Source organism: Alosa alosa, chromosome 11 (genome assembly GCF_017589495.1).
Source record: "Alosa alosa isolate M-15738 ecotype Scorff River chromosome 11, AALO_Geno_1.1, whole genome shotgun sequence".
NCBI lineage: Eukaryota > Metazoa > Chordata > Actinopteri > Clupeiformes > Clupeidae > Alosa > Alosa alosa.
In genome coordinates this window covers 8,614,974-8,632,473 of record NC_063199.1, presented here as the reverse complement: position 1 = coordinate 8,632,473, position 17,500 = coordinate 8,614,974, and the positions used below count along the sequence as shown (strand labels likewise).

The 17,500-nt window shown below is 44.8% G+C and overlaps 1 protein-coding gene across 1 annotated transcript in view; it reads left to right on the top strand.

Annotated features, from left to right (window-relative positions):
- sema3e (sema domain, immunoglobulin domain (Ig), short basic domain, secreted, (semaphorin) 3E) overlaps window positions 1–17,500 on the top strand; it is a 45,215-nt gene that overhangs the window by 9,141 nt on the left and 18,574 nt on the right. The window contains exons 2-4 of the mRNA XM_048257847.1: window positions 10,133–10,293; window positions 12,182–12,241; window positions 12,580–12,699. Of these exons, the coding sequence (XP_048113804.1) occupies window positions 10,133–10,293; window positions 12,182–12,241; window positions 12,580–12,699 (341 nt within the window). The remainder of the gene's footprint in view (window positions 1–10,132; window positions 10,294–12,181; window positions 12,242–12,579; window positions 12,700–17,500) is intronic.

Genomic DNA, 17,500 nt, shown 5'->3' with positions numbered 1-17,500 from the left:
TTATTATTGAAAACACTTAAATTTACATTCATATTGACTTTATTTTTCATCCCTCTCCCTCTCTATCTCTCTATCTATCTTCCTGTTCTATTGAGTGCCTCCACACAGTATAACGCTGTACATTTTTTTTCTCATTATAAAAACAATCCCAGCGTCCCTGCAGTCAAGGTTAAATTGGCGATTAAAGAGTTTATTTTTATTTTACGGGGCTAAATCTCCCTTGGCATCTTTCAACACATCAATAGCAAGTGTTGAAAGTGACCCCTTTTTCCCACTCTCTCCCATTCTTGTTTGAAGTGCAGTTTCAGTAGACCATGATCTCTCTTTGTAACATTTGTTTGGAATATAACAGATCTCTATGTGGCCTCTTAGAAGATGTTAAACACTTACATTAACCCATATGGGCAAATGATAGGGTAAGGAGATGTGGAAATCCCCTGTACTTCTCTTCTAAAAACACTGCTGGCTCAGTAATTGCCAAGAAGAGCCCCTTGATCCACTCTCATGGTCATTAGAAGAGAGAATGCCAGAGAGCTGTCAGAGGGATCAGACAACACTGATTTATGATGTGAAGTTTAATTTAAGGGAAATGAGTGGGAGCTAAGTGGATGGATATTCAAATAAAAGCTTGCATGTGATATTGAGTTATTCAGTAAATTCATCTTGAGATTTTGTTTTCAGTTTCATTTCAGTTATGGTCATTTTTCCTGTCTTTTGGCCTTTATTTCTGTTGTAGCAAAACATAACTAATGCATGTTGAGTGTTTCATAAGACACTAATGGGAAAAATACAAAAATGGTGAAAAGTATCTGAAAGGTCGTTCTCCCTCTGGCTTCTCTCCACTGGTGGCTTGAGCATGTGAAGTTGTTGTGAGAAGACTAGTTGCCTTGTGGGGCTTGCGGTTCTTGGGACTGGTGTTCCAGAGACACATCAGAGAAGACAGAGCCTCCTTGGGCACAGGCTCAGCAGGGCTGCGCCACACGGCAAGCCGGGTCCTGCAGCCGCTCATCTGTCTTACTGAACTCCTACTCTGCCACGCATTCCCTACCTGTTGCATCAGGACTTCCACCAACACAACATACACACACACACACACACACACACACACACACACACACACACACACATAGCAAATGCATTTATAATTTTTATATGAAACTAAACTGTGTGTGTGTGTGTGTGTGTGTGTGTGTGTGTGTGTTGGCATAGCTGTCTTCCTGTCATCCCCGTAGTCGGCATCCCGGTGTTGTTTTTTTAGGCGGGGGTTAATTGGAGTTTATCTTGTTCCCTCCGGGGGCATGCATGTGTTTGGCTTTCCTCTGCCCTGACAGAGGGTGAGGGTGGAGGAGCTGTCAGCCTGCATTAGCCCTCTGCATGATGGAGTTGGGGTGAAAGCCATTGCCAGAGAGATAGAGAGGGGTGGTGTGCGCTGATGGGGTGAGTGACCCATTGTCCACTTCCGTTTGACTGACAGCCCTCACTCACCAATCCTATCATGCAGAATCGACCAAGGCAGTAATTGAGTCGGTTTCATGGTTATTTTTTTATTCTGATCTACATGGCTGATGTGAGGGAGCGGTGAGCTGATGAAGCAGCTATGCTTTTTCCAGTTTGACGTGAGTGACAGCTGTCTCTCATCAAACTCATGTCAGTGATGACTGAAGTCAAAGAGCCCTGCTTAGAACCTGGTTTAAAAGCCTGTTTAAAACCAAGATGAAGGACTTGGTTAAGACCTAGTTTTAGGGGAGAGGACAGAGAAAACCAGCCACCTTATGACAAGTAATTGTGTTATAACATTTATACATTTATAAATGAAAACACATATTCAAGTGGATTCTGGTTTCAGATGAAATGTTTGAAGTATAGAAAGTGGGAAAAAAAATCATTCCAACTGCTGCGTTTGAGCATGCATCGTCCGTAGACAGTGCCTTCCATCACGTTGTAGTTTTTCCATCAGGGTGTTTGCTGTGGGAGTCGGTTTCGCCTCACTGACACGCCCCAGGCCCTTGTAATATCTCGCATCTGACGTCCTTTATCTGCACACACCGTAACGAGAAGACAAAACACGGCCCGGTGGAACTCCATCTGTGACCAAAGGCAAGGTGTGCTCAGGAGACACTGAGACACTGAGGTAGGGCTACGCCGAGCGCCACTGACAATCATTCCAGATGTTCTCCGGAAAGTTTTTGTTTCCAAAGTTAATGAAATGAATCGAAACGAAGCTACGGCAGCACAAAGCCGCACTGGCTTGAAATCAAAGATTACCTCCATGCCAGCTGTCAAACCACAACAGATAGTTGATCTCATTACCTGCAATTAGCTTTGGTGGAATGTCTCCGACACGGTGGTCCCCATGCTAAAATAAACAAAGTTGCTTTTACTCCCTTTTAATCACATGTCGATTAAAAAAAAAACAATCTCCCGAATCCAGGTGAATGAGGTGTGTATCCAACATGCACTGCTAAGGAAGGAAATCACGCCTGTCTGACTCCAAGGATTATGGGTAATTACAGGAACTGAATCCAGGCACTAACACAACAACCTTGAGCAGCCTCTGTGTATATCACACAGGCGAGACAGTGGAAAATAAACACAACTTTAATAAGACATCACATAAAATGGCTTCCACAGACAAATGTTGAGATGGAGACCATGTTGAGACTTTATATAATAGGAGTGAACTTCAGTGTTTTTTTTTTATATAATTAGTTTTCCTTCCCACCCACATGAGTGTAGGATAGAAGTGGAAAGGCGGATGGTGGCCAGTCTTGTTGTTTCATTCGCTCGCAATCACCATGGGAACCGAGCAGCAGTGAAAAAAAAAGTGACAGCTCCATTTTGGCAAAAGAGCGGAATTCAAATGGCACACTTTAAAAAGGATAAATGTGGAAATGCCACAACGCACGCACCCACACACACACACACACACACACCCACACACACACACAAACACACACCACACAAACAATGCTGGAGGTCTTCGAACAGCACCAGACCCGACATCTCCACAAGGCCAATTAGACACAGGGACCCCCAGCCCAGGGATACTCCACTCCCTGTCAACCCACAGGAAGAGTATCCCGCTGGGGCTGCAGATCTGAAAGCAGGGCCTTCACCCCTCCAGACCCCAACCAACAGCAGGAGAGAGGGAGTGAGGCGCCAAAAACAGCTCACTAATCAGCAAGATCAGAAATGGGGGTGAACAATGTGGGTGGGTTTGCGAGTGTGCGAATACTGCAGGAGGCTCACGATCTGTTGATATGTTGGCTGTGACTTGGTGCGCCAACAGTTCAACAGCTTGACAGCCAGCCCTTAGTGTACAGTATGTATCCCATCTGTATCACACAAAGCTGCAAAACCACAGAAATAATTGCAATGCAAAGCTATTGTAAGAATTACGGTGCACTCATGTGGAAGCCTGCGTTGTACACAATGGAGTGAATTATGAATAATGGTGTGCTTGAAAGAATTATTTCACCCCATGCAATTATATGTCATATGAGACTATAATACATTTCTGTCATAGTCATAGAGTGCTCAGTAAGGGAGGTCAGTAAGGGAGTGACCTGGGCCCAATGAGAACTGTTGTCTGGAGCAAGCATCACCTCTCTGCAGACAGGGCCTCAGCTCACATTTCATAAAGAACTGGCATAGTTTTATGTTAATGACAGGGGTTGCAGAGGTTAATCCACTCAACTTTCTACACTGTACACAATCTCCCAGTACCCACAGTGCTTATAGAAAGACCACAGGAAAATGAGAAGTGAGTTGGAATGATTGAACTTACAAATTAGGTAATGTGAAGACTTTTGCCTTCAGGCCAAGGGCTTGCTGTGGCTTCGGAAATGCTACATTTTTTTTATGTGAAGACAGACAACTGCCTTATGTTTAATTTGATATGGTTGGCATTGACTCTAACTCAGAAGCATCAACATTTGTGGGAAAAAAGGCATCCAAAACTTTTGTATTTGTAAAGTATTGTTGGTGATATTTGTGCTCTGATTTTGATGAAAAAAAAAGGAATTCTAAGGAAGACATGCAATCATGTGAAGACTGAGTCTCACAGAATCTGTCCTGAAAGATAAAAGAGAGCAAAAGATGAAAGCCCTGCCTTATCACTGACAGCCGATAGGCCTTCTGAACACTAGACAATCTAGCCCCATCTTCCCGGACATACTTACCGGGCTTTTCCGATCCCTCTTTAGGGAGATCCGGGGAGCTTTCCTGCCTTTTGGTCAAAAAGCGTCCTGTTTGTTGTGTGTGTGTGTGTGTGTGTGTGTTTGTGTGTGTGTGGTTGTGTCTGTTTGTTGGGGAGTTGAGACAGAGATCTTGCATCTGGATGACTGGTCATTTTGTGGAGTGGTTCAACGTAGAGAAATGCACCGAGGTCTGCTCCTCATGTGGACAGTGGCAACCAACACCGCTTGGACCTTGACCATCTCCGTTTACCGTACGACTTGGACCCAGCACGAGAAACAAAACTCCTCTTAAAAAGAACTCAGCCTAGACATGTTGACGGGCTGCCTCAAACAAACAGGCTGAGGGTATGTGTTACTCATTATAACAAACTGGGTCACAAAACGCACGAAACTCCCAAACGAATGGCATGAAATGTTTCAAAAGCATAATGTCAAAACAAACTGCAAGAAAAGAGCCCTCACTCAGGCTAACCCATGCTGAGTTCCATGCACTGTGGTTTAATGATAAAAGGCTTTGTTTGATATCACCCAGGGATTGCTCTTTGACCTCCCTATGCCCCTGGGAGAGTGGGGTGGGGTGGTGTTGGCTGGCTGACGTGACCCTGGCCTTGGGTCAGAAGCCTGTAGCTGGGCTAAGCTGCTTCCAGAGCAGGGCTGGGTGGGTGTTGCTCTGGACCTGTGGTTTGGAGCTATGGCATTTCTCCTTGTTGACTCGTCCACTCTCTCCAACCGCACACTGTCCACACAAACACAAGCACACACTCCTCTATCCATCCCTCCAGCTGATTAATGGATGTTGTGCTTGATTTTGTACTATACAAAATGGACCTGAGAAAATCTCCAGTTAAGAAGAGGCCAAGGCAATCTGCTGGTGGAGAATTTGACTTATCTGGCTCAAATTATAGGGGTTTATTGAAACCATGAGGCAAACTGATGATGCCTTGCCACATGACAAAAGAGCTAATGGTCCCAAGAGAGGAGCAGTGCGTTTCACCAACATGAGCAAACAAAGCTAACTAAAGACTAATGACTTACTCCGTTTCCAATATAAATCATTATGGATGCAGCATAATTTAGGAAAAGAGGAACAGATATATGCGGATGGCAACACCATGTTTGCAAATAAAACAATCATGTGTAGCCTAACTTGTAAATTTCCAAACAAAAGTAAAAAAAAAAAAAAACTAGCTGCTAACTAATTTACTGTTGTATGGATATGTTACACATAGGGGAACAAGGGACTGATTATTCAAATATTCAAAGCCATGAGTCATGAGTCAACTGTTATTTTTTTAATTAAGTTCATCAGAGTCAACATAAAAGTATTATACAAGCTTTTAACATCTGGTTGCACATTCAAATGTGGCTTGTGATTAAGCTCAGTGTAAACCAGATATTCTCATCATCAGCTACTCACTCATGCTGGATTAATAACACATTACTGTGCAGCCAGTTACATCAAGTAACCATATCACTTTTTATCGTTTTACAAGCCCTCTCTGGTATTTGCTTTCCTTTGAATCCCCCCGGCCAGAGTTAAAATCGCTAGTGTTAGCTTAGCGTCCCCTTCATCAGTGTTGGCTGTTTTATTCATTTGTGTAATCGGATAAAGCTGAACGGCACACCTCTGGGCATGCAACAGTATCACCTCACCTCTGTTTTTTGTTCTCTCTTTTTAAACCGAACACTTAATTTAAGTGAGCCCCTCTCCAGGCAGTCCTGAGGTCAGAGAGGTCAGCACCTTTGTGGCGGGGGCGACTGTAATGTGTACCAGCTTTCTGCAAAAAAAAAAACGAAATCCCGCAAGCAGACTAGCCGTACCTGCGAACCTCCCACCGTAGTTTCAAAGGCAGAGTTTGACTTCGACCTCGGCTCATTCATCATCCGAATGTGTGCGAAGCTTAAACATGTTAACCACCTCCTGAAATATTCAGCTAAGTGGTTTTAAAGCTTCTCAGGCAGTCGCTGATATTGGTGTTTTTGTGGTGTGGAGTACTCTCTCTCTCTCTCTCTCTCTCTCTCTCTCTCTCTCTCTCTACCTTCCGCCCGCCACCATGAGGTTGCGTTCCCATACAGTCCTATCAGCTGTTCACTGCTGTTTACGCTGATTAGGTAGTTACCCGTGACAACTGAATCTGGAATCTTGACTCTTTCCACCCGAGTAGCTTGCGGAGGCCTCCTCTGACGCAGTTCTGGTTGGTGCCCGGGGCATCGGGGCTAAGCAGGAGCGCAGACGGGTTGCGTAAGTGTCGAGTGCTTTCTCAGGCGCCCCTTGGCCCTGATGCCACATTAGAAGCAGCTCGTAAAGATAATGGTGGGCATCCCCTATGCCAAGGTGCCACAGCCAGCCAGAGATTAAGGTCAGAGATAGGCGTCTGAGCGGTCTACCAGAGAAACATTTGTGTGTGTGTGTGTGTGTGTGTGTGTGTGTGTGTGTGTGTGTGTGTCTATGTGTCTGTATGTGTGTGTCTGTGTGTCTACTGTATGCATCTGTATCTGTGTGTGTGTGCCTGTCTGTCTCTGTGTCTACAGTACGTGTGAAGGTCTCTCTGTGTGTGTATTTGTCTGTCTGTCTGTCTCTTATTTCCTTTCACTGCTCTCTGTCATCGTTCAATCAGTGTCACCCTCTTTCGTCTCTCACTGCTTGCTCACTGTTTGCTGTTCCCACTCATTTTTCACCTCATTTTCTCTATGAATTTCTGTTTTTCTATCTTGTCTCTAACTCCATCACCTCTCTCCATCTCTCTCTCTCTCTCTCTCTCTCCCTCTAATCCTGCTTTTTCTCTCCCTCCATCCCTCCCTTTATCTCTCTGGGGACATCTCACAGCCAGAATCCCCTCCCTCCCTTTTGACTCCAGGCTGCCGGTGATCCTCTGAAATGACTAACCCAGCAGGAAGTAGCCTCTGGTGCCGCATGTGTGTGTGTGTGTGTGTGTGTGTGTGTGTGTGTGTGCCTGTGTCTGCACTTGGGGAAGTGAGGTATTCGGCCGCTATTGCCTGGCATAAGTGAACCTGGGGCTTTAGAAAATCACAAACACATTGAGAGGGAAAGGAGTGTTTCTGACCAGAGGGCCGCCTCACACTCGGAGGAAATGAGAGGGTCGCGACCAAATGGGCTCAAATGAGAGCCCTGCAGGGACGCGTGCACACACACACACACACACACACACACACACACACACACACAGACACAGACAGACACACACACAGACAGACATACTCACATGCACACAGACATGTACACATAGTCGGATAAAGACAAGGGTCACTTTATTCCATACAAACATACACACGTCCACAAAGGCACACATGAACTCTCTCTGTTGTCCCCCCGTTCAGGGAGAGGAAATTAAAGGGCCGTGTCCGAGACATCTTTATGTAGATGATGACATAGCCTTACCTTACCGTCAGTAAATGAAAGCGTTCGGTCACACACACATGTGGAGTACAGCTGGACTGTGGTAAATCTGGTCTTGTTTGGTTCAGATCTGCCTTTCTAATCTGGGCCACCTAAATGAGGACTTGAGGGACCGTGGTCCACAGGGGCTTTCGAGTGGCTATTTCCGTAATAAGGCCCAGCGTCAAGAGTCTGGTGGGTTTAGTCATTACCAGAGTCAGGTGTTTCACTTGCAAGCGAGCCATTGGAAATCCTCCTTAAGCACCTGAGTTATTAAAAATGAATCACTGTGTAAAATCTTCTGAGGCCCGAGACTGTGAACTGAAGTCGATCCACTTGTTTTAAGAGTCACAGGAGTCACCAGAGTAAGCGATACGAACTGTTACACTACATGAGGTCTTTCATTTGAAATGACATCATGCGACGGGAGGTGCTCGGTGATAAGTAAAGGACAGCGAGTCTGCAAATATTTCATGGTTCCTTTGCCCTTGATCTTACTGTGTGTGTGTGTGTGTGTGTGTGTGTATGTGTGTGTGTGTGTGTGTGTGTGTGTGTGTGTGTGTGAGAGAGAGAGAGAGAGAGAGAGAGAGAGAGAGAGAGAGAGAGAGAGAGAGAGAGAGAGAGAGAGAGAGAGAGAGAGAGAGAGAGAGTAATTTATGGGATGTGTGGCACATTCGTAATGATACAAATGTTTTATATCATTGCTGCTGATACAGGCACATATATCATAGGTGACATCACACACACTCTCCTTTCAGCATGAATGACATCACTTTTTATCTCGTTCCAAGGGCATACATCACAGTAAACACTGCAATTAAAGGACGTACAGAGATGCTCTAGTTGATCAAAGTTTTGCTGAATATCTGAGATGTGGTGTTTCTTTAACAAACACTGTGCTTGACTGAAACATAATGACAAATAGAGAAAGCCATGGCCCACCGAATACTTTTTGGTTTTAACATACTTTGTATTGAGAAAGGCCCATTATTTCCCAGCAGTTTCACTATACTATCTGCCAGTTTTTTCATTTGTTTTGATGGACTTTTTTTCCCCTCTGAGTGTTGTACCATAGAAACACTGCTCAATTATAGTGATGCAATTCCCATAAACAGAGGGGTTAAATGGTGACATGGTGCCATCTAGAGCAAGGGGCGCATTTGTCTATTTACAGTTTTTTACAATTGTTTACACACGTTTTCAAAACTCCACACACAAAACCCACAACTGCTCACACAAAATGCAAAATGCCCCAAATCTCCAGCAAAATGACACACAACATTCAAAATGTCAAAAACACATGTTTAAAGCAAACATTCGCCTCACATTACAAACACTTTTGTCATAATATGACATTTTGGATACATCATGTACACACTGTTGCTCAAAACCTAAAGCTCTTCTTGTCTTAGGGCTTTCTATATGTATTTCCATACAAGAGTGAAAGTTACGGTATCAACAAAGAGAAGTTGAAATACACAGTAAAAAATGCAAGCAATATTGAAAACCAAAAATAGTGATTTTTCCCAAATAATTTGCTGTTGTGAATACAGTATTTTACAGCAAACAAGAAAAAAAAAAGAAGAATACAGTGACCACCAGATGTACATGGAGTTTTGAAAACACAGATTTTTTTTTTTTCTAAAGACAAGTGTGTGTGTGTGTGTGTGTGTGTGTGTGTGTGTGGGGGTGGGGGTCGTGTACAGTATGTATTCATAGGCCTATAGACCCTTTCAACTGCATAAACAAACAATTCTACAGTAAGCATTCCTAAGGCATTTCTGGAGGCACAGAAAAAATGTATTGAGCTAATGGTACAGTAACATAGGGGACAAACAAAAAATAGAGTAAAAAAGACAAATTTATTTTGTAGAACATTTGTATTTGTACAAATGTGTATTTTCTCTATTTTTAAAGTATCTGCATTGGTTCTGAATATTTCAACCGAAATCCTCTAGGAGCAGATTGAAAGGGTCTATACCTATATAGAGAGTATATCTATTCATAGACCTATACTAAGGCAATGATTGGATGGTGTTCAGTAAAGTAAAGAGTGTTTGCACATGTGAAGAGAAAGAGTGAAGCACTGGTGATTTAGTGTGGCATTTTGATGGGTTGTGTTTGAAGAACGAAATCAAGTTACTTCCTGTTAGATTTTTGTGTGTTAGGTAGAAAATTGTGTGTGGTGTTTTGCAAAATGTGTTTTAGTCAATTGAAAACTGAGTCAAACACTGAGAATTAGTGTATGGTTTTGCAGATTTGGTGTCGGGTTATGATGTTTAAAGGACATGTTTAGAAAATTGTGTGACAAGCAAAGATTTAGTGTGTAAGCAGTTGAAAAAAACTGTAAATATGTGCGGGAGTGAAGACCATGCCTTGCATAACACAAACATGGTACTCATTATCTCATAAACACATAAAGGATGCTGATTTATGGTAAGCGAAGTCAGAAAGTGAAATATCTAGTTTTACAATGACTATAAAATTGCATATTTTAACCTTTATCTCACCCCCCCCCCTCTCTCTTTCTGTGCAGAGCTATGTGAAATGAACAGAACATGGGTGTTCCAGGCCCCAGATGGATCCTTGCAGAAGCCCACCATGCTGCTGGATGAGTCCAAGGAGAGACTCTTTGTCGGGGGCAGAAACATCCTTTTTTCCCTAAGCCTGGAGAGGGTCAACACCAATCACAGCGAGGTGTGTGTGTGCTGTGCATGCATGTATATGTGTTTGTGTGCGTGTGTGTGTGTGTGTGTGTGTGTGTGTGTGTGTGTGTGTGTGTGTGTGTGTGTGTGTGTGTGTGTGTGTGTGTGTGTGTGTGTGTGTGTGTGTGTGTGTGTGTGTGTGTGTGTGTGTGTGTTTGTGTGTGTGTGTGTGTGTGTGTGTGTGTGTGTGTGTGTGTGTGTGTGTGTGTGTGTGTGTGTTTGTGTGTGTGTGTGTGTGTGTGTGTGTGTGTGTGTGTGTGTGGTGTGTGTGGTGTGCGTCTGCAGGTCTGTCATAGTGTGTTTTCATCTCTTAAGGTCAGAGGATGAGCGGAGCAGCAGTCGGGGGTGTGCACTCTGTATTTAGTGTTTCTGTTTGATTCTTCACACTTCTTTATTTGATTACTGGCAGCTCAACCCCCTAATCTCTGCTTATTCATCCAAACACATACCATCTGCATTCCCTGTTTAAACTAACACACACACACACACACACACACACACACACACACACACACACACACACACACACACAGACACACACACACACACACACACACACACACACACACACACACACACACACACACACACACACACACACACACACACACACACACACACACACACACTTCCAGATCACTAAATTGTGTTTAAATTTGGATCAAAGAAAGCTGATGGAACAGCTGATCATTCTGTCTCATTGCAAACATTCATCTCAATTACACACAATAATAGGGAGCTCACAGCAACAACTCACTGTCAAACGCATTGGTAATGCAAATAGCCATCCATATCCTTTATCCAGTGCAGAGAGCAGACTTATTAGAGTCCATAATTATAGTGTCTTGAAATGTTAGACTGTGACTAACTTCAGTTTCCGAGCATGATGGCAGGAACAGAGATTATAATGGGTTTAACAGGTCAGGTTAATGTGATGTTTTCCATGCACACACAACATAGCTTAGATATGTGACCTCTGCTGTCATAAAGACATCGAGGGTGTTTATGAAGTACCAGACATATTCATAAACCAGACACTGCTGGTGACTAAAGACTTTGCTCCGGGTCAAGGGCTTTTTATGCCTCTGATTCCGGCACAAACATTGTTAAAATCTAAAGAATGACGTCAAACTGGAACATATGGCACTCGTGAAAAGTCTCTCTCGCTTCCCTGGGCTTAAGACACGGACAGGGATGGGGGATGATTGCATATGAGGTTTTTGTATGACAAGAGCTGAGACTATGTATGGTTATGAGTCTGTGCAGAGTTTATGTCTGAACGCCTGCGATGCCTGAAGTTGTTGTAATTTTCTAAAAGTAGCGCACTGTTTCTAAAGTGCCCCTTTTGCTGCTCTGATTTATAGAAACGCTCTCAGGCACACGCGCGCACACACACACACACACACACACACACACACACACAGACACACACACACACACACTCACACTCACTTACTAAGTCTTATATGTTCTCTACATGTTCACATGATCACATGATCATAATGATACATCAAGTACTGAACTGTTATATAGCTTGTACAACATGCTATTTGTTATGTTATGTTATGTTATGTTATGTTATGTTATGTTATGTTATGTTATGTTATGTTATGTTATATTAACATACTTCAAAAGAACTGACAATAACATCTGTTTGTCAAAAGCTTGTTTAATGTAAATAGTCATGCCTTAATGTGTTTCACATCCGTTACTAAAACAGACCTTATTGTCTAATCTCAAGTCCAGTCAGCTGTTTACAGTAAGAGAGAACATAGAGATTTTCATAGAGCATTTACTTACATACTTTGATACATATGTATTAGCATAGTTATGTGCGGGTCTGTATGTTTATGAGTGTCATGTGTATGCTTGCCTCCCAGATTCACTGGGCCGTGTCTGATGATCAAGTGGAGGACTGCTTGAGGAAGGGACGAGAGAAGGTAGGCTCCTTGTTTAATTCGCTTAATCATCCTGACACCAAGATATATGGCCAAACAGTTTGCTGAAGCTACGTAGCTGTGGGCTGAATCTGCCTCTGGCACTGCCACCGACGTTGGGTAAAATGGATTAATGGTCTGGATTAAGTACAGGGCTCGACCTGTATAGAACTACAGCAAAATTCCTACAGTCAACAATTGGTTTAAAGATGGATGACTCATCCATAAAATTGTATGTCAGAAAAAATGATGGATACTCTCTCTCTCTCTCTCTTTCTCTCTCTTTCTCTCTCTCTAAAACTCCACCTCCCCTCACTTTCTCTCTCGCTCTATCTTTCCAGTCGGAGTGTGCCAACTACATCAAGCTGGTGCAGCAGCATGACAGTGCCCACCTGCTGGCCTGTGGGACTGGCGCTTTTAACCCCGTGTGCACCCACCTCAAGAAAGGACACTGGCACAAGGTGAGAGACCCCTAAGGGACACCTTACGACCCTACAGATAACAATGTCTCTCAGTGCTAATCTGAGTGAGTTGGATGGGTGTGAAGTCTGGCTATACTGACAGCATGCCCACGGGTGTAGCAGCTCCACAGAGATCGAATTAATTCTCCTCACTACTGTATGCCCCTTTGTCGGAACTCAGCGGAGCCTGAAAGCAAACAGTACACCTGTGCATAACAGAGGTGCGCTGCCAACTGCTCGCAGAGGTGGGCACCTGCCAGTTTTCATACAATGCCTCTTAATAAGGGATCTCGTGCAATATTACATGGAGTGCGTGTGTGAAGTGAACCCTAAAGCATTTAGCCGGTTGCGTCCAGAGGGGGTGATCAGGGACTGTCACGGGCCAGCCCATGGGATGAAAGTGGCCCTCTCGGACGGCCATGCTCTCTGGGACTGATTATAGGACCTATGATGTGTGGTTGTGTGTGTGTGTGTGTGTGTGTGTGTTGTTGTTGTGCTGGGAAGTCTTGTTTTTGTCCAGAGAGGCATGCAGGGCCAGTGAGTCAGGGCTTAGGCTCTCGTGACATGTCCACTGAGTGGAGAGCTGGAATCCGCTAGTGTGTGTGTCTGCATTTGTGTGGAAAAGAGAGAAACACATTCTGCCACACTTCCTTTGTCTTTTACGTTGTGGCTTTGCTGTTGCCACCACGTCTATACTTTATCCTGTGACGGCCGCCTGTCTCAGCCACAAAGGTTGGATATTTGGTCTATTGTCTCTGCTCTCAATTATAACTTGTCAAAATGGCCTCATGTCCAGCACACACCCTCTTTGTTCTAGAACACTTCTCTGCACACAGGTACTGCTTTGAACACTGGGTGCCAAAAACTAAATCTAACTGATTAAGTCTTGAGTTTCGGTTTCAGGATACTGTGTGAATGTAGGAAAAAAGGGTTTTCAGAGGATATTTATGACCCATGATGAAAGAATCCCACAAAGTAGGAGCACTTATCATCGATTAGTTTAGCCTTTAAGCTCATAATGAATGAAGCCAATAGACTGGATCAGCAGTCTTTCTCACAGGCGCCTCGAAATACTTGCCAAGTTCTCCCAGTCACCCATTTCCTGCTAGCCTCAACACGAGTTTAATGAGATCTTACAGATTCTGAAAAAAAGACGCGGCGCTCCTCGAACATCTCAAGCCAAGGATGGCGAGGTGTCCGTGGCAACAAGAAAGAGAGAGAGAGAAGGAGTGAGGGATAGAGAGAACGAGAGAAAGAGTTTATTTTCACATGTGCGTGGCAGCTTTATCATTTCTCTGCTGAAAGGATCTACGACGTGGAGAGAAAACAAACATCCTCATCCTCTCCGGGGAGCGTCGGTCAAATTAAAGAGAGTCTAAATTAAAGAGGAAAAGCAGGCCGTCTGAGAGAAGAGAGGAGAGGAGGGAGGTGGGGAGTGGAGGCAGAGAGGGGGGAGGGAGGTGGGGGAGGTAGAGAGGGAGGGAGAAGAGGAGTTTCCCCATCTGCTGTCTGTGGTTTGAGTGCTCGCCCGAGGGTCACTTCTAACTCGTGTGTGTGTGTGGCAAAGGCATACATTGCTTTTTTCTCCCTCTCCCTCTTTCTTTCTTTCTTTCTTTCTTTCTTTCTTTCTTTCTTTCTATCTTTCTTTCTTTCTTTCTTCCTCTCTCTTGAGCTCACTCTTTTTTGTCTTTGTCTCTCTTTCTTCTACTTTCTCTCTTAATGTCTCCCTCTTTCTCTCTGTTTCTCTCTCACTTCCTTCTCAATTCTCCCCCCTTTGAGCAGCGACACAGTTTCCATTTAAGATCAAATCACACTGAAAAATAAACTTGCAGATATATAAATATGCGGCTGTGAGAGAGATCTAATTCATATGCGACTTGGGAGCGGTGACCTCCCTTAGGCTTTTGGAACAGAACATTCAAACTCTGATCATGACCGTGGCAGCAGTATTTTGATAACAACATCGAATTTTCAAAGCAAGTGCGGAAAGTCTTTTCCTCATTACTTTGGCACATGCACACAACACTGGATACTGGAACCCAGCTGAGAAAAGCAAACAAGAACAGACAAGCGAAAACTTAATAAATGTATTGAAAACCTATTCACAACTAGCGCTGTATACAAATTCACAGAGCACACGTTGTTTTTGTGAAGGTCTGCTACGGATCGAGATTGGGTAATCTGAGGAAAGGGTTCAGTGATCTCAAAGCAGTGATGGAGAACCTCTGATGAGATCAAGGCCAACAACGCAGCTCATGAAAACACTCTCCACTCGGTGACACATGCACACAAACTCATACACTCTCTCTCTCTCCCTCACATACACACACACACACACACACACACACACATGAATGCATGCCTATATTAATGGACACACTCGGGGGAGAAGATCAGAGCAGTATGGGCCTGCCTAGTGACACTCTGCAGAGGTGAACGAGCTGAGCTGACAGCACAGAGGGATTGCCGCTGCGGTACAGAACCATGTTTGTTCCAGAGAGAGAGAGAGAGAGAGAAGAGAGAGAGAGAGAGAGAGAGAGAGAGAGAGAGAGAGCGCAACTCAAAACAGATTCACTGTGGGCTTACACTAAACAGACCCAGTAACCCCAAAAACCCCTGTTACCTCAGAACCCCTCCACCGCCTCCTTCACCCGCTCTCATCCTCTCACATGCAGAGTCCTCAAAACCCTAAGCCATAAATTCTTTTGACCTCCTTCATCCTTCACATGCAGAGTCCTCAAAAAACCCTATACCCCACACACACACACACACACACACACACACACACACACACACACACACACACACACACACACACACACACTCACACACTCACACAGCTACCTATCTGATATGCCAAAACCACAGATCTCACTCCTCATCCCAAACCTCTACAGCTATGTCTCAGTGGTTCTAATGGTCCAGCACTCATCTCACGTACAGCCACACCCTTAAGCCTTAAACGTCAGCCTCACCCTCAACTGGAGGCAGTAAACCTCTGTGTCACCCCCCACCCCAACTAAAACACCGGCACCTTCATCACCAGCTCGGACTTTGAGTGTGAACTCCCCACTCTCACTTACTGAGCTCCAACAATCAACGCACACATTCCACACCGAAGGCTCTGGAGCTCATCCCCTCTCTGTGCCCCTAGAACCAGCATCTCACACCTCACATCTCATCTCACCCTTCGCTCCATGATGACCTCCACCCCCCACCCCCGACCCCCAGAAGTCCAAACCACAGGAGCGGATCTCCTCTCGGCCTTCTTCCTCTTCTTCTTGGAGGCCCTGGTGGCTCACAGACGAGCCCCCAATTCTCCTCTCCCCTTTTTCCACCAAGTGGGGCGGGAGCATACCTGCTGACCCAGCCACACACACACACACACACACACACACACACACACACACACACACACACACACACACACACACACACACACACACACACACACACACACACACACACACACACACACACACAGATATAAACACACATACACAGACACACACAAACACACACACACACACACACACACAGACACACACTCTCAGACATCACTCTTCATGACCCTCTGCTGTGTGACATAGGAGGTATCCTCGGAAATGTTTACGTTCATTTGCAAACACAATGCAAACACAAACCACATTGCTTTCGGAGCAGCCAACTATTTCAAGGAAGCTCTGTTCATGGTTGCCTAACATAGGCCAGATATTGCTACAATTCCCGCTGGTTTCCAAGCTGTCATAAACCATCTAGACATTTGCGGTATTTGCATCGTAGTGAATTTCAATTGTTGTCTCAGGGGCTGCTCCTTGAGACCTCTGGATTTGTTTCACGGGTGTGCGAAACAATATCCACCAGGAAGTGACACACCGCTCCATTATAAATCACTTCCTGCGGTCACCAGACTGGTCACAAGTCAAACTCGTTCAGCCTCACCCGGGGTCACCCGACGTAACGCCCCATGAAGGGCAGCAATGAGATTTAATGGAGATTACCTTGAAAATCAAAGAATCCCAGGAGTATTTCCCCGGGACAGTTTAGGTTTCTCACAGGTCAGCTGGGTCCTTCCTGTCCTCCAGCCCGTCTCTCCTGTTTTGTTTTGCATCTCTGGTACAGAAAACGGGGCGAACATGCAAATATATATATACAAAAAAGTGTTGGAGGGCCCGCGGGTAGTAATGCATGCTGCCTGACATCCTGCAGAGTATTAACATGCGGACGTCTGGGGTTCCCCCCTCTCCCCCATCATCATCATCATGGACTTTCCTGTCTCTCATTAGCCTCTTTAATCAATCAGCGGGGTCATCCTCTTACTTTCATTCGCTGCTCTTTGAAGAAAGCATCCATCAGCAAACTGCTCTGCCATGCTGCTTCTGTGTGTGTGTGTGTGTGTGTGTGTGTGTGTGTGTGTGTGTGTGTGTGTGTGTGTGTGTGTGTGTGGGGAAGAAAAGCCCAGATCATTACCGGAGGCATCAATCATGGCGGACCATGCAGGGCTGGAGGTGTCCAGCCCAGGCTCTCGCTGAGATTGCTGCCTCCACCACACACCATTGCTTGAGGAGAGAGAGAGAGAGAGAGAGAGAGAGTGAAAGAGAGAGAGCGAAACAGAGGGAGAGAGAGAGAGCGAGAGAGAGAGTGTGAGAGAGAGCGAGAGTGAGAGAGAGCGAGAAAGAGTAAGAGAGACAGATGCAGTAGAAGACATACAGGTTGTTTGTCAGGCTTTGAATGAGTGTTTGTGTGCAGGGTTTACATGCACAATTGTGTGGTGAAAATCTGAGTAGTAGTGCATTATTCA